General features: G+C 33.2%; 2 protein-coding genes and 1 non-coding gene across 6 annotated transcripts in view; 2 read left to right on the forward strand and 1 right to left on the reverse strand.

Annotated features, from left to right (window-relative positions):
- The window catches only part of LOC125820445 (uncharacterized), a 195,773-nt gene that overhangs the window by 82,165 nt on the left and 90,903 nt on the right, over nt 1-22,705 (forward strand). The gene's annotated exons all lie outside the window — the stretch shown is intronic.
- Nucleotides 7,744-22,705, forward strand: part of LOC125820432 (uncharacterized) — a 430,223-nt gene continuing 415,261 nt past the window's right edge. For 3 of the 4 annotated variants that reach the window (XM_049499869.1, XM_049499868.1, XM_049499867.1), the window contains exons 1-7: nt 7,744-9,000; nt 9,099-9,164; nt 12,650-12,794; nt 12,900-13,118; nt 14,650-14,836; nt 14,952-15,147; nt 15,527-15,669. In XM_049499869.1, coding sequence (XP_049355826.1) covers nt 7,847-9,000; nt 9,099-9,164; nt 12,650-12,794; nt 12,900-13,118; nt 14,650-14,836; nt 14,952-15,147; nt 15,527-15,641 — 2,082 coding nt within the window. In that variant the 5' untranslated portion in view covers nt 7,744-7,846 and the 3' untranslated portion in view covers nt 15,642-15,669. Of the gene's footprint in view, nt 9,001-9,098; nt 9,165-12,649; nt 12,795-12,899; nt 13,119-14,649; nt 14,837-14,951; nt 15,148-15,526; nt 15,960-22,705 lie in introns of those variants that run through there. The other variant, XM_049499866.1, reaches the window with a different exon arrangement.
- Nucleotides 21,989-22,061, reverse strand: TRNAK-CUU (transfer RNA lysine (anticodon CUU)). The gene has a single exon. It is a non-coding gene; the product is annotated as a tRNA-Lys (tRNA).

A 22,705-nucleotide genomic window follows, 5' to 3' on the forward strand; every position in this document is an offset into this window, starting at 1 on the left:
TATGGAGTATGAAAGCAATTCCACCACGTTGAATGAACGTTATAACTGAGAATTTTGGTACCTTGTCAATTTATTTGTGTGTAATTGTTTCGTTTTAACATTAAAGAAGAAAGATGTGGTGCAGCAAGAGAAATTCTCTGTTTTAATTGAAGTTAATGAATGAGTTCCTCTATAGTTTGTAATAGCATAGAATCAGTCCAAACTATTATTCAAAACACTTAAAAGCAACTAGTATTCCTATTTTTCGCAAACATAGACTACAACTACAAACCAGAACAACAAGTACGATTATCCCTTGACAAAACATTACCATAAAAAATTATCCATTAATTGATATTCCCGAATAACTTTTGTCCAGAGTCCTGCTGGACTGTGATATGAAATTTATTATCCATTATATCACTTCTCAATAACTTTTGTCCAGAGTCCCGCTGAACTGTGATATGAAATTTATTATCCATTATATCACTTCTCAACCTCCATGATGTGATCCCCTGTTTTAAGCTGATGTTTGTTAGTAAACAAATACCAACCATAAAAGATATATGTCCCATCGTTTCGGTGGACTATTTCCATTTGCCATTCTTGATTAAACTCATCAATCATCACCAAGATGGAAGGTAGAGCAACAAAGGGATTCATATTTACTATCGGTGTGTGAGTTCTTTCACATGCTTCCATAACCGCCCGCAATCTCTTTCCAGGCATTTAGGTCGGCATCTTCCAACTTTTTGCAGAACACAACTTCAAATCCCCTACATATAGAAAAAAAGATTAGTAACATATCTTGTTTCGGTAGAGATCACAAAGTTAAGAAAATAGAGAAGGGTGAATGATGTATTGTTCTCTATTCATAACTTTTAGGGTGCTATATTCATCTTGCCACGAAGTGTTTTGAAGGAGGTGGATCAGAGGTGTAGGAAGTTTCTGGGGAGGCACGTAGGAAAGGAAGAAGGTCAATCTGGTAGCAAGGGACACGTTCTATGTACCCAAGTGCAATGAAGGGCTGAACATAATTAAGAGATACAGGAACTGGAACTTTATTTTTGTGGGTAAACTGTTATGCAACTGGTGGTGCATAAGGATTCTCTATGGGCTAAATGGGTGCATGGTATTTCAAACATCAGATGATAATGCCAACTAAAGAAATGAAGTGAACAAACTCTAAACAAAATAACCATGCACATGAAAAAGGTACATTCAGCCAGACTAAAGTGGAGAGGAGGCAAAATATTTCAAAATATGATCAAAAGTTGAAGGAAGAGACTAAATATTCATAGAATCAAATGTGAAGACAATCAGTGGATAGATGAAGATGATAATAATCACAGAAGCTGCTATTGCCTATTATGAGAATTTTTTCTCTCATGAGTCCTTGAGAACTAACCTCCAGTTCATTGAAAATATTTCTAAGATGATCTTAGAATGAAGGAAAAGACTACATATTGGCACCGACATTTATCGGATGATCAAAGATAGAAAAAAGAGACTAAATATACATAATATCAAAGATGGTCACAACTATGACAACATTGGCCCTGAAATATCCTGGAGATCTAAATGGTAAAGAGCTTACTAAGTTCATGTCTCATCCTGATTCCTAAGGCTGGTTAAATACTGCAACAAAAATCACCTAGTTACCGTTCTCATGTAATAGCTAGTGCTTCAGACTTTTCAAAAAGCAAATAAAGATATATGCATCTAGAATGGTCATCAATGAATGAGATAAAACATCTCTAACCTTTAAAACAGTAAATGGTCCATATTACCATGTTTATGCCCTTCCCCAAGCGCGTGTGTTGTTTACCAATGTTTTACAAATTACAACTTCAAATGTCTGACATATTAATTAATATGGAACAAAAGATTACTAGCATATTTATCAAATAAGATCGTAGAAATTACATATTTGAGAACTAAATGATTAGAAATTTTAACTTGTAAGACATTGCGAAACAATTAGAATTTCATGCGAAAGCTAATAATTGCAAAATATGATGATGATAAATTAGATGTAAAGAAAAACTATAAAAAGATGCTATGATATTATTTGACTTAGCAGGGTTAATAAAATATGAAACCTAAAGCCAAATTATATATATATAAAAATAATAGGTTTGTTTAATAATTTTTTTAAAATATTTTTTATTCTTATAAATTCTTAAAATACATAATAGTCAATTATAATTTGATAATTATTTATTATTAATTTTTTTGTAATTGACAGTATAATATTTCTTGTAATAATTCGTAAGATACAAATAGACATATACAAATGATTATACGATATATAACACTACAAATGTTTATATCTTATCTAAGTTCTTATTGATTATAGTTTTGAGAAAATTTTCAATTGAATGAATTATTACACAAACTATCAAATTATTCTAAAAGTAGTAGAAGTATTTAAAAACAGAGTTAGACTTCCTAATTGAGTATGCTAAGTAGAGTATCATATTTACTTATATAATATTCAGTATTACGTTAGTTAAAAATTGTGTATTAAATTATCAATACTGTGGTGGTTGTTACACTTTAGAAGACATTCAAAGTTAAGATAATGTCTTTTTTAAATTTAATTATTTGATAATATAATTTATTTGAGCTTGAAATGTCTAAGAAGACACCTCAAAGAATTGAAGAAATCTTACAAATTCAATATTAAAATATGATTTCAAATTGAAATAAATTAAACAAATTAAGAAGTAGAAATTAACTACAAATTTGATTTCCTACAACTTTTAATTTATAATTACATCAATTATATTTAAACAGAATAATAAAAAATTGAAAATATGTTCTTAATAATTGGTAAAAGATTAACAACAAACTATTAAACAAATCAATTAACATTGAATAATTTTGCGACCTTATTTTTCAAGGGTCTAAAGTCATTGATTTAGTGACTTTAGGTTTGAGCTGCCCATTTGACCTCAGAAACTAATATAAAGAAATTATTAAAATTATCGAGATAATAATCTCCTCTTAAGCAAAATTCTCTAAAGATATAATTCATAAATATGACATTTAACTTGGCCTCATTGCACATTTATGCCCTCTAATTTTGTGTGTGCACAAGTAAACACTTAAGCTTGTATAAAATTGAACAAGGAAACGCATGAGTTCTACGTGACATAATAGACGGATAACACAAATTATCATGTGGATGACATCTAGAACATGTGTGTCTATTTGCTCAACTTTATACAAGTTTAAGTGTCTGTTTGTGCACACTCAAAGTTGAAAGTCATAAATGTGAGTTGAGGTCAAGTTAAATGACATATTTATGTAGTATGCCTTCTCTAAACGACTATATTGTGATTGCTATTATGTTATTATCCAAAGACTTATCATTTATTTGTAGGAGTCCAAAACTTTTACTCCCTCCGTCTTAATTATGGGGAAAATTATATAAAATAACAAACTATTAATTCAAATTAAATACTATAACCACAATTTGATTTTATTGTAATCCGTAGCAAACAGTTGACATTCGCCTCTCTCCCTGAATTTCTCGCTCACCACTCTCAATTTCTCGCTGCCAGTCTCTCTCTCTCGCCTGTCTCACTTTATACAAACACAAATGTATAAAATGTGTTTGTGTTTGTATAAAGCGAGAGAAAACTGTATATATACATATCTTTTCGTTCGCCTCTCTCCCTAGAGAATCTCGCTCACCACTCTTACTCGTCTCTCTCACTTTATACAAACACAAATGTATAATTTGCGTTTGTGTTTGTATAAAACAAGAGAAAATTGTATATACAAATACATATATTTTCGTCCTATGCACTTATAATTATACAAATACAGATCTTCCACTGCCGAGTTTTCTTTTGTTTTTCTCGCTTTATACAAACACATATTATACAATTGATTCTTTTGTATATGTATACCGAAACAGATTATACAATTGGTTCCTTTGTATATGTATACTGAAATATACATATTAATAGTCATAGCAAACATAAAGTTTGTTATGGAGCACAATTATACAAACTATAGCTATAGCATACAAATACGATTTTTATGTTTGCTAAACCTAAAATTTACTCAAACTTAGGTGGCACTTTTCGAATTTTGAGATTCAAACAAGTCTATCTTTGACCATAAATTTTTCATACATCTTATAAATATTTTGAATTGTCAATTATTGTGACTTATAATATTTTTTACGTAGTTTATAAATATATAAATTTCATTTAAAATTTTTTGAAGATTTCATGCATAAATTACCGGTCAAACATAAATTGTTTGACTCTCGAAAAATAAAAAATGTCACATAAATTAAAACAAATGACGTACTAAAAAACGATTAACCAAATATGGAAGAAATTGTTTCCAACAAGGAAACATTTTCCATAAAAAAATATTTTAGAAGTAATACACAATGATAATAGAATTATGATAAAGTAGAAAATTTAGAGCAAAATCTAGCCGAAAATGTCATGAGGCGTAAGCCCCGTCAATTTGGACGTACTTTTTTTTGGTTGTGCTAAAAGCTCATGCAGCAGTGCAACACATGGACAATGCGCGAGAGCCCAAGTAGAAAGCTACCTTAATGGACTTTACCCCTTGAAAAACCGAGTTAATATCATGTGAATCAATGATTCACATATCAGTTTGGACGTATGCTTAGGCGTTGGAAGAGATTGGGTGTGAGCCTAGAAAGCTCTCCTAATTAAAATTAAGGTATAATACATAAATGTGCTCTTTAACTTGGTCGTAACTTATATTATGTCTTTCAATTTTGGATATGCACAAATAGATACTTAAACTTGTATAAAGTTAAACAAATAGACACACATCCTACGTGACATTCTACATGACAATTTGAGCGTCTACTAGCACATCAAAAGTTGAAGGGCATAAATGTAAAATGAAGTTAAATTAAAAGGCACGTATATGTATTATACCTAAATTTAAAATAATTAAATATGCCCTTAAATTAATAATAGAAAATTCAACTTGTTATTAAATTTTAATATCTTTTACTCTTACCCTTTTTAAAAAAAATCATTTCTCTCTGTCTTTCTCTGAATAAGAAGTAAACTATGAAGTAAAAACGCATCATTTTTCATTACTTATTCTAGTCTAATTTACTGACTTTAGGTTCATTCTTCATATTTTTTTCAAGTTAATTTATAAATTTTTACTCACTTTTAAAAAAAAAATTGACTAACTTTTTTAGATGAGCAGTTTTATGTACATTCAACTTATATTATATTTTCTTGTTTTATATGTAATTTTATACTTTTTTATTGTAATTTTTATTATGTTAATTTATAAATATTAAAAATTGAAGATTCACAAGGCTTACACCAACATCTTGAGACTTACGTCACGTTTCCTATCAGATAAAATATCTCACTTGTACTTGCACAAATGTGTCTTTTAATTTGGCCTTAAATGACATGTATGCCTTCCAACTTTCAATGTATACAAATGAGAAAAAGCTCAAAATAGTCCCTTATCATTGAGTTAAGACTCAAAGTTATCCTTGATTTTTCATTTAGAGCACTAATATTTTTTCATGTCTGCAATATTGGTGCACTTTTGGTCCTCACTCAAGCTTTTGTCTATTTTTTAACATTGATTTTATCCACAATTTATGTATGGAATGTTTAAGCGTCTTTTAGGGATTGTTTGCAAAGCCATCCAGGTAATTAGATTTGGTGTAATTGAATGTAATTACACTATCTGACATGTTTGGTTGGTCAGCTAATTACTTGATCAACAGCTAATTGAGTGTAATTGGCAAGAATAACTACGCTCTCCAATTCACAGGGGGCTGTGAATTGCTGGTAATTATATGGTGTAATTACAAGCTAATTAATTTTTTAATTTCTTCCTTTTATTTTTTCATTTTAATTTATTTTTTATTTTTATTATTAAATTCTTTTTTATTTTTATTATTCTAATGTTTTCTATGTATAAAAATATATTTTTTATTATTTATATTTCATTTTCTTCTCATTATCAACTTTTACTTCATGTGATTCCATGCAATTTTCTGTATTATCTATTTTTTTTCATTAGTATAATTTTGTTAGTATTCTAATTTTTAAATTAAATTAGAATTCATTGTTGAATAATGTTATGGACTTACATTTTTCTTTTCTTTTAAATCATATTTATATATGTTATGTTGAAATTTAACGTAAGAGTATTATGTTAAATTTTTTGTTTTGAACCTAGAAGTTAGAACTTATGTTGTATTTTCAATTTCATTTGTTTTAGAAGTGTTGACTCGATATTTTACATTGCAATCTATTTTTTTTTAGTTAGACTTGATAGATTATCTTTTTGTCAAATGTTTTTATAAATTTTGTGACATTATATTTATAATATTAATCTTTTTGTCAAACATGCATTTCATGATGTTCGTAGAAATTTTGTACCTTTTATTTTATTGATTAATTTAATTAAAATATACTAAATTGAAAAATATAGATCAATTATTTTTATAAGATTAGTTAAAAACATATGTTTATTAATTAATATATTTTCAAACGACAATATGCATCTTAAATATTTAATTTAATATCATTTATAAAATCTCTTATTTGTCTAATATAAATTTTTTAATTTTAGATAATTAATTTTTATTTTAAAATTTTAATATAATCTTATGATTAAACTTGTGCAACCAAACAACACCCTTGTAATTACATTGTGGCAAACAAACATGTCAATGTAATTACTAGGTTGTTAATTATTACCCTAATAATTTACTCCCTCCGTTTAATTTTATGTGACACTTTTCAGATTTCAAGATTCAAACAAGTTTATATTTGACCGTAAGAAACATTTTGAATTATCAATTATTGTGACTTATAGTATTTTATACATAGTTTACAAATATATAATTTTCATTTCAAACAACTGAAAATTTCATGCGCAAATTTCTGGTCAAACCTAAACTGTTTAACTCTCGAAAAAACGAAAAGTGTCACATAAATTGGGATAGAGAGAGTACTAATAATTCCAATTACATGGTGACTTTCCAAACAAATCCTTAATATATTTAATAGAAATAATAACTACATGTGAGAGAAGGTGAGAAGAAGAACACCTTGTTTTGTTTAGTAGAAATATTATTGCAGCTAATATTAATATCGAGAGGTTAATCACGTCGATTTCATATGCAATATATAGTACAAAAAAAAAAATTGCCAATGTGTTCTTCTCACCTTCTCTACCTGGAGTTATTGTTTCTCCTAAATATATAAAAAGACGATTGAACATTCAACACATAAAATTATGAACAAAATCAACATTAAAAAATAGGTAAAATTTTGGAGGAGGATCAAAAGTAATCATATTACAAACATGAGGAACTATTAATGCCACATATGAAAAATCAAGACTGAATTTGAGACTTAAAAGTTGGTCTAACCTACTATTAAGTCGGTTCTTTTACTTCTGAAAGTGTCTGACAAATATAAAAATAACTTAAAATAAGTTAGGAAATATTTGACAAGATTAAAAATAATTTAAAAATCAAAAGTAGGCCTCTCCTACTTTTAAAAAAAAATATATATTTAAAAGTCATTTAAGTTTGATTTTATTTTTAATTTATAAACTATTTTTATTTTAAATCAATCCAAACTAGTTCTTATTCTTGTGCACAAATACGCACTTTAACTTATATAAAATTAAATAAATTAATTTAGCAAATTATGTCCTACCGAGAATAGTGTTATGCCTTTTACACCTTACCCCCAATCGTCGCCATTAGCAGAGAAAAGGAAAAAATAATTCCTCTCCTCGCCGGAACCCTAGAAATAGATTCCGTTCAATTGCTTCAATTCACTCCGTTTAGTCATCAGTTTCTCTTCCAATGGGTTCCAGAGATGCAGACCCAAGTCTAGGTTATCTCACTCGCAAGGAAACGGAGGTAAAGCTTCCTAGACCTACGCGGGTGAAGAACAAAACCCCAGCTCCAATCCAAATCACCGCCGAGCAAATCCTCCGGGAAGCTAGGGAACGTCAAGAGGCTGAAATCAGACCACCAAAGCAGAAAATCACTGACCCAACAGAGCTTGCCGATTACCGTCTTCGCAAGAGAAAGGAATTCGAGGCGTTGATTAGCCGTGTACGGTGGAACAAGAGTGTGTGGGTGAAATATGCTAAGTGGGAAGAATCACAAAAGGATTTCAAACGTGCTCGTTCTATATGGGAGCGTGCACTTGAAGTGGATTACCGTGACCATACCATGTGGTTGAAGTATGCTGATGTGGAGATGAAGAATAAGTTTGTTAATCATGCTCGTAATGTATGGGATCGAGCTGTTACTCTTTTACCGAGGGTTGATCAGTTATGGTACAAGTATATTCATATGGAGGAGATGTTAGGTAATGTGGCTGGTGCTAGACAGATTTTTGAGAGGTGGATGGGTTGGATGCCTGATCAGCAAGGGTGGTTGTCTTATATTAAATTTGAGTTAAGGTATAATGAAATAGAGAGGGCAAGAGCGATTTTCGAGAGATTTGTGCAGTGTCATCCGAAAGTTAGTGCTTGGATTAGGTTTGCGAAATTTGAGATGAAGAATGGGGAGATAGGAAGGGCGAGGAATTGTTATGAGAGGGCTGTGGATAAGTTGGCAGATGATGAGGAAGCTGAGCAGTTGTTTGTGGCATTTGCTGAGTTTGAGGAGAAGTGTAAGGAGACGGAGAGGGCAAGGTGCATATATAAGTTTGCACTTGATCACATACCGAAAGGGCGAGCTGAAGATTTGTACAGGAAGTTTGTGGCATTTGAAAAGCAGTATGGTGATAGAGAAGGTATTGAGGATGCTATAGTTGGAAAAAGGAGGTTTCAGTATGAGGATGAAGTAAGGAAGAATCCACGTAACTATGACACGTGGTTTGATTATATTCGGCTGGAAGAGAGCGTTGGAAATAAAGAGAGGATTAGAGAGGTTTATGAGAGAGCCATCGCTAATGTTCCTCCTGCTGAAGAGAAGCGATATTGGCAGCGATACATTTACTTATGGTAAATTTGACAACCTTTACTTTAAATGTGATATTTTAGTTCTATTTTGGATACCTTACCATGCAATTATGTTCATTGGCTGGCTTTGCACTTTTTAGGATTAATTATGCATTATATGAAGAGCTTGATGCAGAAGACATGGAAAGGACCAGAGATGTCTACAGGTAGGATATCGTTGTCTCGACTGAAATATCACTATGTAACTCATTTGGTTGATGAACTGTGTTATTTATTATGTTTTATGTCTTTGATACTGGTAATGGCAAACATAATCTAGATTTACGAACAGCAGTTATCCTTGTATCCAGATTATCTCTTCCTTAATTAGAGTGCTCTGTCTCAAGGCCTAAGAAATTTTCTTGGTGCAGCCCAAACCTTCTTGAGCTCGATGCATCCATCATCTGCGGTATTCCCAACTTTAAGATTTTAAGGGGTTCTCTTTCAGTTGTTTAGTTGCTAGTTTCAAATTTTAGCCTTAATTCCATCAGGCTTTGAGTAGAAATGGGGTTCCTTGGTGTGAGTTTTATTGATTCTGCAGTTTTATATGATATTTAGTTGCAGTGGATAAGTACTGAGTTGGTCTTTGTTGGGGTTACCTTCAGTGACTTTGATTAGTGGTGGTGAACAACTGGTTTTGTGATAGGAAGTCGACTTTTCCTAATTCTTGTGTGTTAGGTTCGACTGACAAGTTCTCCGAGATGAAATCATTCTCCAGTGTTTGATTATTTTCCACCTAAGGGGGGCAGGAATCACTTTTCTTTATCAATGCCCCCACTCATGCTACTAATCTCTTGCTTTAACCTAACATAGAAACATTATTTTCAATCTTTAATATCCAAAATTATCATTAGAACATTATCCTCATATCCCACCCTCCACCTTGTATATTATATTTCACTTACTTTATACCCAACTAAACACTGGAGGATGATCCATGAGATAATTTTCAAGGTGAAGGATTGTTTCCCTTCATGCCAAATGCGCCCAAATCATATGAATATGGTGATATTTGTTTTTAATTAGTTTGAATGCTGTTACTAGCTGTGTAGTCTGGAGTCTGGACAGAGTTTCTGCATCAACTTAATGAGGCCACCAGTAGCTTCAGTTACCAAAATGAGTACAAGTTGGAAGGAATCGACTTACTTTAGAGATATTTTGCATTCTTAAACCCCTATTACTTGATAGTTGAGCTCATATCTATTGCTTAGGGTGATAATACTAAGGATCTGCATCTAGCCCAGTACCCTTAACTCAATCAAGTCCGATGCGCAGTCAATGAGTCAGAGTCGGAGTCCATTTAGTTACCTTCCTGTATGTTTAAAACTACAGAAGTACTTAATGTTTAATCACAGTGCTGCAGTCTTTTCAAAAGTACCTCATGAGGGGAGAGGGTTTGGAACAATGAGCTCATGCTCTTGGAGAAATCTACTGAAGTGCACTCTTTCTGCAGCATTCACATCATGATATTTTAAGAAGAGATGTACAACAAGCAAATGGTATCTATGAGTATTAAATAATGGGGGTTGGTGATGGTTAGAAATAACAATCTATTTGAACTTTCAGTTTTTTGGGTGAACTCATTGAGACTAAGATGGCTTGGGTGGGCAAGGTTGCATGCTCTAGTATTCTCTATGTTAGTAGCACTTAAATCCATAACGTGAATATTCTCTGGAAATATGTACAAACTTGGAGCAAGTATAGAGGGACCAACCATTGCTTTGGGAAACACCTGTTTTTTTCCCTTTCAAGTTGGTAGTTATAAAGTTGAATTAACTGGTAAATTTGCTAAACCAGATCGATATTGGGGGTCTGAGGAGAGATTAAGGTATGCCGAAGAAGCATTGGGGGAGATGTGATTAGACAGGACATGTCACTCATGCAACTTACAAAGGATATGACCGTAGATAGGAGGGTGTGGAGGTCAGGGATTGGGATAGGAGGTTAGTAGACAGTCTTGCGCGGTCTAGTTTTTCTTAGTAGTGTTATTGTTACTTTTCTTCTATTTTCTCTCCGTGATTTTTATTACCACTACTCGTCTCCTTTGTTTCGGTATTATATTATTTATTGTTGTAACTGTTCTTTTCTCTAGTATTTTTAACATGGGTTTTTCACTACTGTATTTCTTATTTTCAAATCTGCTTTGAATTGTTTTATTTGAGTTGAGGGTCTTTCGAAACCACCTCCCTGTCTTCACAAGGCAGGGGTTTGTCAAATTATTAAAGCCAGAGCTCCACCTTATAAAAATAACTTATCAGTATTCATTCTGTTTCATTTATTTGTCTTGCTCCACATGTATTTTCGTGATCAATTTGCAAGTAATTACATTTTTCATTTGATTGGTTATTTGAATCAGTTAATTTCTAGAGTACTTACTAGTTACTAAATGGTCATTACTTGTGTTAAATGATCAAAACCATCAAATGAAGATGCTTTAAGTACCTTTTCGATGCTTGTAAAGTTTCCAACTTAGCACCTTTCTCTGGGGTGGCTAAGTTTTTATTGAATAGAACTGTTACTTGTCTTAAAAAACCATCAAATGAAGATGCGAGGAATAATACAGTTGAGATTGTGAGACATCTTTAGATGTTGTATACTGTGCACAGGGTAGATCTATTTTTGGTTAATATGATACCGTCTTTTCTTTTATGGGAGTTAATATGAGACCAATGTGCATTGCACAAAATATTTGGGGCAAAGCATTTGATTCCTAGGATTCCTTTCTTGCATTAAGCCACCAGAATTCTTCTCATGTTTCATTCTCAAAAAGTTCTCACGTCTATATATCTAGTTCCTTTCCCTGTCTTCTAGTTGATTTTTGTTGTCGTGTGACCTATATTACATGAATTAAGGTCATCCAGACACATAAACAGTTACAAATTCCTTTCGGATTTCGTCAGGGAGTGCCTCAAGCTGATTCCTTGTAAGATGTCCTCATTTTGAAAAGATTTGGTTGTTCTAGTGATCCAGTTTAATTCTGATTGTCCTGGACGGAGGGCTAAATGTTGTGATATGGTGGTACTAGGTTTCTGGTGATGACAAATGTAATCTAGGCTTACAAACTGTTCACTCCTCTTGTGTCTAGATTGTTCTTCCCTGATTACTTGGCTACGGGATTCTATGGCTTGTTTGAAAATAAATATTCCTCAATTAATTGCATGCTTTAAAGTTAACTACAATATGGTTGTTGAATTTTGTAATCGAACTGTTAAGTTCAGAACTCCAACTTATAAGTAGATGGGGTTTTAGAAGAGGGTTGGAAAACTAGGGATATTGTTTTGCCTTTAGGTTGCGGTTTTTGGAGGAATATCATGAAGGGATGGTTTTGCGGAAAGTATCTCATTCAAGGTTGGTGACGGGAGGCCCCCCCCCCCCCCAAAAAAAAAAAAAAAAAAAAAAAACAAACTAACCATAGAAAGAAGAGCATATGTGACATCGTGTATACAAGACCATCTACTTATATCTGTGTAGCAAACGTTGTTGACAAAACATTTGATTATGAGGATACCCTTCTTACCTTTAGCCATCAGAATTTCTCTCGTCGCTATACATCTGAAATCTTTATAATCTGTGATGTTACTAGCCCTCTGCTTACACAGTTAAGGTCATTTAGTTATTTCGTATGTTGAAAGGCTACTTTTCATTTCATCAGGGAGTGTCTTAAGCTGATTCCGCATCAGAAGTTTTCATTTGCAAAGATTTGGTTGTTGGCTGCCCAGTTTGAGCTTCGGCAGTTAAGACTCAAGGAGGCGCGACTTCTACTTGGAGAAGCAATTGGAAGGGCTCCTAAAGACAAGGTAGTCCCCGCTCCCCAGCCATCTTTATGTGGGTTTCTAATATTTCTGAGGGATATCCCTTTGCATGTTACCTAACCTATACATGTCTTCTCTACTATAATACAGATATTTAAGAAGTACATAGAGATAGAGCTGCATTTTGGAAACATAGATCGTTGCAGAAAGCTTTATGAGAAGTACTTGGAATGGTCTCCAGAAAATTGCTATGCTTGGAGCAAATTCGCCGAGTTGGAGAGGTCCTTGTATGAAACAGATAGAGCCAGGGCTATTTTTGAGCTTGCAATTGACCAACCTGCTCTGGATATGCCAGAGTTACTATGGAAGGTATTGTGTTGTTCTACTAGCTGATATGCTTGTGTTTTGCTAAAAATTTATTTTAGAATGTAATTGTCTCCTACCAACTCATGTTCTTGCTTAGTGCTGCTGCTGGGACTCCAGGCAGTTCTATGCTTGCATTTTTCTGTAGCTCATTGTATTAGGATGACTGTTTTCAGCATAGTTGAGCAACTTGGATTTGGTATGAACCCAGAAAAGGAACCGCGTCAATAGTCACTTATTAACTGGAGGTTAGTAGGTCACACCAGCGATGTTCAAAAGCATTATAAGAAAAGATTTAGCACCATTTAAACATTGTTTTATGTACATCAAGTCCATCTAGATTCCTTATGTGCTAAAAGCCGGTCAATGACGACTGTTCCTAATTACAGGAGAAGTTTTACCATTGACATCCAATTGACTAATCCTGTATGCCTTTTTTTATGAAGTACTGACTATCTTGTATGTTGTCCCGACTTATAGAGAAATTTCTTTCAATTCCCACTGTCCATACACATGGCTATCATTTTGAAAGTACCAAACTCCATGGTCTTTATAAGTGTCATCAATACCTGCAACATATATGATTTGAAGATTTCCAGGAAGCTGGTAATAAAAGAATAGTTGTGAAGGACCCCAGGGCCTAGTTCAAGTGACAAAGGTTTGAGGGACTTGTGGCTTACATCAAAGATTTGGGCCATGCGCCATGAGAACTAAGCCTGGTATTGAAGTGGAGAAGGGTAGTGGGGAAGACCCACTATCCCGAGTTTCTAAGGTTGCGGCGTGTCCCAAGGATAGGCCCCTGATAGGTTTTTCGGTCATAAAAAAATTAAAAGAGTACTTGTGGAAGGAATGTCTGCACTAGGGAAAACAATTAACTAGTTTGAGCATAGGTTTACCCTTTTTCTCAGGATGTTGATAAAAAAGGGATAAGAACTGCACAGGGCATGACAAGAAAACAAAGCTTTCGGGAAAATGCTCATCATGCTCTTTTATGTTATGCATTTGGAGACTAACAGACAGTCACCTCTATACTTTAAGCAAGGAATCCAGCCTACAAAAGTTGACAACTTGGGTCCAGTGCTGTGGATTCATTATTTGCCCTGCGCTCCCCATGTTCCTTGTTGCTTAATGATTGAATTCTCAGGCCGCCTTTCTGGGTATTCCTCAAAACCATTTTTGTACCTTTAGTTTGCTGCTCCCTTATATTAACAAAAGAACTAGTATTCTCACTCAGATTTGTTGGTGTAGTCATGGCTTGTCTAGTTCAGTAATTAACATTGCTTTCAAGTCTATAAGACAACTTAGTGGGAAAAACTAAATCGGCATAGTGGTGAAGCTTCCCAGAAGCATTCATCTTCAGGGGACTATCTTGTAGAATGCCAACAAATAGTCTCTCCTGTTATGTTGAAGGCCTTTTTTCATTTTAATTTTTCTGCTGTTGGTTAAGGGTGAGACAGATCATAATATTTGTACAATTTAGTTTAGGTATATGCAATTACATACATTGTAACAAGCTACTGTTATGCATTTCTGATAGGCTTACATCGACTTTGAGATCTCTGAGGGTGAATTTGAAAGAACTAGAGCACTATATGAAAGACTTCTTAACCGCACAAAACACTTAAAGGTATGGATAAGTTATGCGAAGTTTGAGGCTTCGGCTATGGATCCAGAGGCTGAGGAAGATATTGAACTGAAAAAGAACTGCCTGCAACGTGCCAGAGGTGAGAAAATTATATGATTACTAGATTCTCCATTACAACATACCCAGTGATCATTAGATTCTCCATTAATTTTGAATTCTGTGTTGATAATAATTTTACTCCTTTTTTTATTTAGATGTTTTTGAGAGGGCAGTTTCTTACTTCAGAAATTCGGCACCTGAACTAAAAGAAGAAAGAGCAATGCTTCTCGAAGAGTGGCTAAATATGGAAAGTGGTTTTGCTGAGCTTGGGGATGTCAGTTTAGTCCGTGCTAAACTACCAAAGAAACTCAAGAAGAGAAGGCAAATAGACATGGAGGATGGTCCAGCAGCGTAAGTTCTTTTACTATATATTTGCATATTGATAATCTTCTTTTTTATCTTTTGATTGTTTGTGGCAAAAAATAAATTGGGGACAGAAAATTTTGTTGGGAGGTTGGTTGAGTCCCTACGCCTTCTTAGTTTTATGTTGTAGAAAAAATGAGTTCTGGTTAAATTGTTTGCTTATATGGCAGTGCTTAGTTTAATTTTAGTCTGCGTTCCTTTATGTAACTTGATTAGGTGTTTCGCCACTCCCAATTTGTTTGTACATGAAGTCATGAATTAGCGAATTGCTACAAGGAATAACTTTGTTTTGTATTGTAAGGTTGTTTACCTGTTGCTTGGACGTTCGCTGACCCCTTTTGACATCATATACTTTCAAATTTTGCAGTTACGAGGAGTACATAGACTATCTTTTCCCAGAGGAAACACAGACCACAAATCTCAAAATCTTGGAAGCTGCTTACAAATGGAAGAAGCAGCGAGTTGCATCTGAGGAGGATTAGCCAGCTCTGTTAGCTTCCATTTGATTTTGTGTTCTTTTTGTTTTCCCTTTCTCTCTTGTATTAAATGTTGAAAGAAAAGTTGTGAAGAGTTTGTAATACACATTGTATCTCTTATCTCAACAAGTCTAATCTGGCATTGTTGTGCACTCAAAAAAGGTGTGGCACAGGAGGCCTAGTAGAATGCTATGTAGTGAGACGGAGTAATCCAATTTTTTTTTTTTGTTACGTTCTCATGGCAACGATGTATTGTAAATTATGTTAGTGTACTTCAACCAGTTTGAACATAGTTCATCTATCTTGATCATTTCCCTTATTACCTTTTCAATAGCAGAAGGAAGTGATTCATTTGCTTAATTTCTTTCATTTGGGATAATTGATTAAGAGACTGAGTTTTAATTTTCTTGGATCTTACAAATAGCATCACTGTCCTAAATGCCCTGTTTGTTTGTTGAAGATCTGATAAATTATGGTCTAGCAGTTGTTTTCTTGATAAATGCTTTGTATCGTTTTACACTGCGGAAATTTATGTGGTCACCAAGAGGTATGGTGAAATGGATGTGTTATTGTTTCACCCTTCATTGAAATTTTGCCTTCACTTTCTGAGAATGTGGTGCTGCAAAAATTAGATGGTTGCTAAAAAATCTATATTTGTTTGTCCAGTCTATAGCCCATGTAGATGAAGATGAGGCCAAAGGGATATTTCTCTGCTGTTATTTGAATTATCATTATCAGTTTTGATATTTATGGTGAAATGATCTAAGTTTGATGAAAATAATTTGAATCAAAATACTCTCAAGTTGAGTGAGAGAAATGGCTGCCAGAGCGAATTGTGACATGCAAGTCATGACAGACTGATAAGAGTTATATTAGACCTACTAGTCATCACGTTGAATTACTCACAAATCAACTGGATTGTCATGCTTTCAGAGCTACCAAAAAAAAGATAAGAAGACTCAAATTGGGACGTACAAGTCATGGTAAACTGATATGATTTAGTATTATATTCAACATATGTCTTATTTGAATTCTCACAAACCATATCGAATTTTCATGATTTCAAAGTTATATCAGAAAAAGACTTAACACAATTGTTTCTCGCCCACAAATTCAGCGTAGCTGCACCTGCTATTATGGTAGTCATGAAGAAGATCTTAAAATGACCGATGTACGAAACAGAAATGAGATATTTAGGACAATTGTACATGTTAAAAAACTCTATCTTCTGTTACAATAAATAAGAAGGTAAATTCCTATTCCACTGAATTAGAAGAATGAAGAGCAAATTCACAACACAGAAGACATTCTTTAACTTCTTTTCTCATTGCTCCCTTCTGGTTTCCCAATCCTCGGATCAGAAAGTGAGAACTTCTTTACTTTCTGCAAAAGAACATGAAAATCACCATTATATGCAAATTACAACTCACAACAAGACACAGATTACTTCTCACTATATATAAACAAGTGTAATGAACACTAAGGAAAATAGTTAATGAATCAATAACCACTACGCACAAGGGAGCTAAAACTTATAGTAGCTTCTCCTGCTGAAATATAATCCTTTGAATGCTAAGACACGTTGGAGTGTTAAAAAACATTTCATCCGAATTTGTAAACAGAGACTACTGCAAGTTTCTTATAAATGTTTTCTGCTTAGATGCATAACAGAATGCCTCATGCAAGAATAAAATGTTCATTATTAAACTTTTCTTCGACACACACTTCTCTTTCAAGAATTAGTCTCCACTAAAGAAGCCAAATTGATGGTATTTGGAAAGTAAGCCAACTGACAGGAAACATGCTCCCATAACGAGCTTTTACCTACAAGGCAATTTTGGCTGTAGTACCAAGATATTTGGTAAGCTTAAACGCAGTAACATGGTCAGTAGGATTCATTCATATAGCTGACCTCAACTTGGTTGGAAAAGAGCTATTGTGGGGTTATATGATAGAAGGATGTCTACAAAAGTGGGTAAGCTTTACAAAATGGTTATAAGACCGACAATGCTATATGATAGTAAATGTTGAGCCGCTAAAGTCCAACATATCCACAAGATGAGTGTTGCAGAGATGTGGATGCTAAGATAGACGTGTGGTCATACAAGAATAGACAAGATTTAAGAAGGCCACAATCGCCGGAAGGTGCAACTAACACAGATTGAGGATAAAATGAGGGAAGGTCAGAGATTGTTAAGTTGTCATACATCGACTTGTAAATGCACCGCTCTATAGGTGTGAAACTACTGCAAGTGAAAGTGTTAAAAGGGGACGAGGCATACCAAAAATCACATGAAAAGAAGTTGTCGTGGAAGACCTGGGCACAGTGAAACAAAAAAATCCATATAGGTGATATATACTAGTCGAGAATAGGTTTTAGTTTTGTCAATAAGTTGATCTTGAAACTATTGTTTCAATATGTGTATTCTAACCTTATCACAGATTTATACGTCTATAAATATATAGAGGACTTTTATTTTCTATTACTACTATTTATATGAATATATTTAATTTATTTTTCACAGCTATATTTATTTGGTATGACGATGATACGATTTGAACTGAAACTAAAAACATGGTTAGTGAGGATTCATTTAGCCGACCCCAACTTGTTTAGGACTAAGATATCGTTGTTAGAGTACATATATAACAAGGAATAATGTGTTAAATGTTCGGTAGACACTCCCAAACCGTGTATCTTTTTAAGTACAGGAGCAACTGCTCCATCTGTCAAACATGATCTACCAGAAGTCCAGAACAGTTTGCATTGACAAATTTATTGGTGAAATTTCAGACTATGAGACTTCTCAAAAAAAAAATCACAACATGAGAACAGGAAATAGTAAAGGTGTTAGTGGCAAAATAGTATTGAGTTTAGTTTTATGATTTTGTGAAGTGATCTGTTTTCTTACATTTCTATCATGCTGCGATTGAACCTTTATAAAGTCTATATCAGTCTATTCTGGCATAAGGTTTCTGAAACTAGACCCAACCTTTTGCACTAGCTTTCAACATTTGTATGTCCCTTGTCAGTTGTCTCATCTAAGTGTCCACTTAGATTTTAACATAACACTGTCTGATATTATCATGCTTTACCTTCAAAATAACATGCTTTAATTACAGAAATAAAATATTGGCCTAACAGTGGCATCACCTATTTTTTGTCTGTCTCCACTGAAAAGATCCTAGATATTCATTGTCTAATCAACATGACATCAGTAAATTAGCAATAAAAGGTTACAAATCTACTTGATATTTGCAATGTGCAACAGAATAACAAGCTCAAGATTATTTTTTAGCTGTCTTTGTCTTTTCTACTCTAATTCTGTTCCTTACATATGTAAAAAAGTGAAACAAGAGAAAATTAATTAGCTTCTCATGAATCATGAGTAAATCATTTCCTCACCTTCCAATGATCTTGAAGGGCAAGCAAGCATATCAAAGAAATTAACCATTGGACATGAAATTTGAACTCAACATTCAAGTAGTTTCTAACGTTACTCATAACTCAGCAAAAACAGAACACACTAGGTGAGATCTTCCGATATGCCTTAGTTTTGGTGGCGGGTGGGAGGTGGCAAATACCTAGTGGGATAATCGAGATGCTTGTAAGCAGACTCTGACACCATTGTTATTATAAAAGTTTCTCATAACAATTGGTGTATCTACCACGATCTCATCTATCACAAGCACCTCTGGAAACAACATGGTTCTATCACGCCAACAAGAATATTCTATCACTTCCGCGAAACAATTCCTCAAAACTCAATTTTGTTTTCTTAAACATTTACAATGAACGAACAAGACTAGCTAGTCACTTCTTAAAGATTCTGTTTTCCCCTGATTCCATGATCAAGAAGTTAGCATCATACAGCCTGTAACTCTAGAACAAAAAAATAATTTTGTTTCACTCAACATGTAGTTTATCTACATCTAAAGATGGTAGAAAACAAGAAATCCTCTAGCCTCTGCATTTCTAAAATTTGATGTGTCCTAAATCAGCTTGCACCTAGGTCTAGTCAACATAATACCTGCTACTTCCCACTAATAAGTATCAGGTAAATCTACAGGCTTAAACTCACTTAGTGTCACCTTAGGTCCTAAGGTTGTTACTCCAATTCTTTGACCCTACCCCCCCCCCCCCCCCCACACACACACACCAGGGGCAAATTTATAGCCTGAAATATGGGGCACATGAACCATAGTCTCTCCATAAAACTAGGTACTTTATGTATATATTTTCTAAATGTGGTACAAAGGAGTATAATATTATCCGTTGGTGCCCAATGCTACAAAATGGCTAAATGGAGCACTTGGTTGAATGTTAATTTATTTACCCAGAGGACAATGAATCAATTCACGCTCAATGCATAGTTCCCTTTCTTTTTGTTAGTGATGCACTCATGTTCTACAAATCCTAAATTCGCCTCTGTGGCTCTGCCTCCGCCCTTACATTACTTATAACTCAATTTGGTTCAGGAAAAAAAGGTTTTTTTCTCTAAACCCTTAATTATAGTTCCTCTACCTAGACTATCTAGTTATCAACCACACAAAGGTGCAAAAATGCAAAATCAAAACTCAAATGGAGCAAAAATTCAACAGCTACGAAAAAACACTAATTTTATCAAACCAAACAACACTAGAAAAAATGGAAAATTACCTTGTTGATTACGCATTGGCGCAAAGCTTCAAGCAACCTTTGGCATTTCTCCTTATCGTAAGGCGATTCAGTGGTGCAATTTAGGAGATCAAGTGCTTCTTGCCCACAAACAGGTTGAAGACTTTCCGGGGCATCCATGAAAAAGCTTGAGGATTTTGTGATCTAGGGTTTATGGAATTGTGAATGTAAGTATAAAGATTGAAATTCTGGAATCTCTTGCCCACTGTTTGTTTTTCTTTTACTTACAGAAAACAGTGGGCATTTTTCTTCTTCTTCAAGAATGTTCCAAAAGGAGACAATGATGCTTTTAGAAAATTCTAGAACTTCTTCATATTATGATGTTTGTATTTACCTATATATTTTATTTAGTCACCCGAATTACGATCTATCCATTAGTTGTTTATCTAAACTTTTCGCACTAAGTTGGACTGATTGACGGATTATGCAGCAGGTTCATGATCGGGTTGGATATTAGGTTGGGAGTATTGGATATAATCGGTGAGTTATATCACTTATATTGGATTTGAATTAACTATGCGATTTCAAGTCATATTGGATCGGGTTTCAATTAAAAAAAAATTGTTTAGAAAGTATATTATTTTTTTTAAAAGTATTTAAGATTGAATTATTTTTCATTAAAATGTGTAATGTCGAAGGAATATGTTAGTTATGATATTTAGTATGCTTAACAAATGGATCGGCTGATTTAACTTGTTTCGCTTATTTAGCTGAGTTTTGAACTTGGCTGATTTTGGGTCTTCAAGGTGTACCAACAAAGCATGTCTCATAAGTTTTGCGTTGGTTTGATATGGACTATTATCGATTCAATCTAGTTCCATATCAATTTGGTTCGATTGACACTCTTACATTCAACTAAATTATTCAGATTCCAACATATTTAAGAATAAACGATATATGAAGCGTTTATATATTTTCCGTGCTAAATAATGTTTGTTTGGTCGACAAATATAATTATTTCCTTTTAAATAGTTAGTAGAAGAATTTCAAAAACTTCTTTGTTGCAAATCAAACTTTAACAATATTTTTATCAAGTGTTAGTTTTACTCTTTAAGTGTCGATTTAAGTTTATAGTGACTTTCTTTTTCTTTTTTTATTTTTCTTTGCGTTTTTTTTTTTTTAGAGTTCTGATGCATAACATTTGGAAATGTTATCGTAATGTTAGGAAAAAATTGTATATTTTATCATGTTTAAATTTTATTATACTAGATATATTGTTGTTATTGAAAAGGAGCTCAAATGCAAAACTAAAATTTCAATATTAAAGGAGGTGAGCAATGGATATGTTTACTCCTTACCTAATTATAGGTTTTGATTTCGAATACTCAATACAAAAAAATCTTTGCTAGAGGGTGTTTCCCCTAAATAGACTCTATAGGACACGAATTCAAATTACTTTGACAAGTTTTTAATATGAAGCGCTTTCTTCAAATGAATTTTTATAGAGCACGAATTTGAATTAGTCAGACTCCAATATAAATATCGGACAGGACACCAAAACAAAATTAGGAAGTCATTGTGAAATTGTCCTCATGAAAAAAAGGTTAATATAAATTTCGAACAAGACATCAAAACAAAATTAGAAAGTCATTGTGAAATTGTCTCATGAAAAAAAAGTTTAAAAAACGCAGAAAAATTAGAAATTGCGTTGTCTCATGAAATAAAGTTTAAAAAACGCCCACCGTGGGGCTCCAACCCACGACCACAAGGTTAAGAGCCTTGCGCTCTACCAACTGAGCTAGACGGGCAATTTTTGTTAATATTTTGTGATATTTAAATTTATTTATATTCCTTCAGTGCTCACACATACTATGTAACAAGAACAAGAATCTGGCCAAACATAAAAGGAAAAGAAATAACCAGAGCTAGAAAAAATAACACCTGATATTACTACACTCTGCAAATCAAACACAAATTCATGATTTTCATTTCTAGTAAAATCAAAGAGAAATCGGAGTTAGATATGTATATATTTTCAGAGTACTATACTTTTGTTTTTATTATTATATACATCAAAAGTAAGTAATTAAATCGTCACCAACAAAATAAAAATTCATATCACCAACCAATTACACTATTAAAATCTCCAAGTACTTAAACTTTCATCATTCACGTAATTTTTTAGTTTCCACACTTTAAAAGAAGTCGCTAAAGCAAATAACATCTTTTAATTTTATTCAAACAGCCAAGATTGAAAATAAAATCCAGAGTATCCTTTATGAAATTTCAATTTGATTTGTATATCTTAGAATAGAAGATACTAAAATAATATGTATATATACTATTAATGTATTTAGTATGTATAGCACCTATTTATTTGATACGTTAATACACATATAATGTATGATATTACGTATATCACATTTGAGTTGAAATTGGTATCCATTATCAT

Source organism: Solanum verrucosum, unplaced genomic scaffold, assembly GCF_900185275.1.
Source record: "Solanum verrucosum unplaced genomic scaffold, falcon-dt-bn FXZP01000229.1, whole genome shotgun sequence".
NCBI lineage: Eukaryota > Viridiplantae > Streptophyta > Magnoliopsida > Solanales > Solanaceae > Solanum > Solanum verrucosum.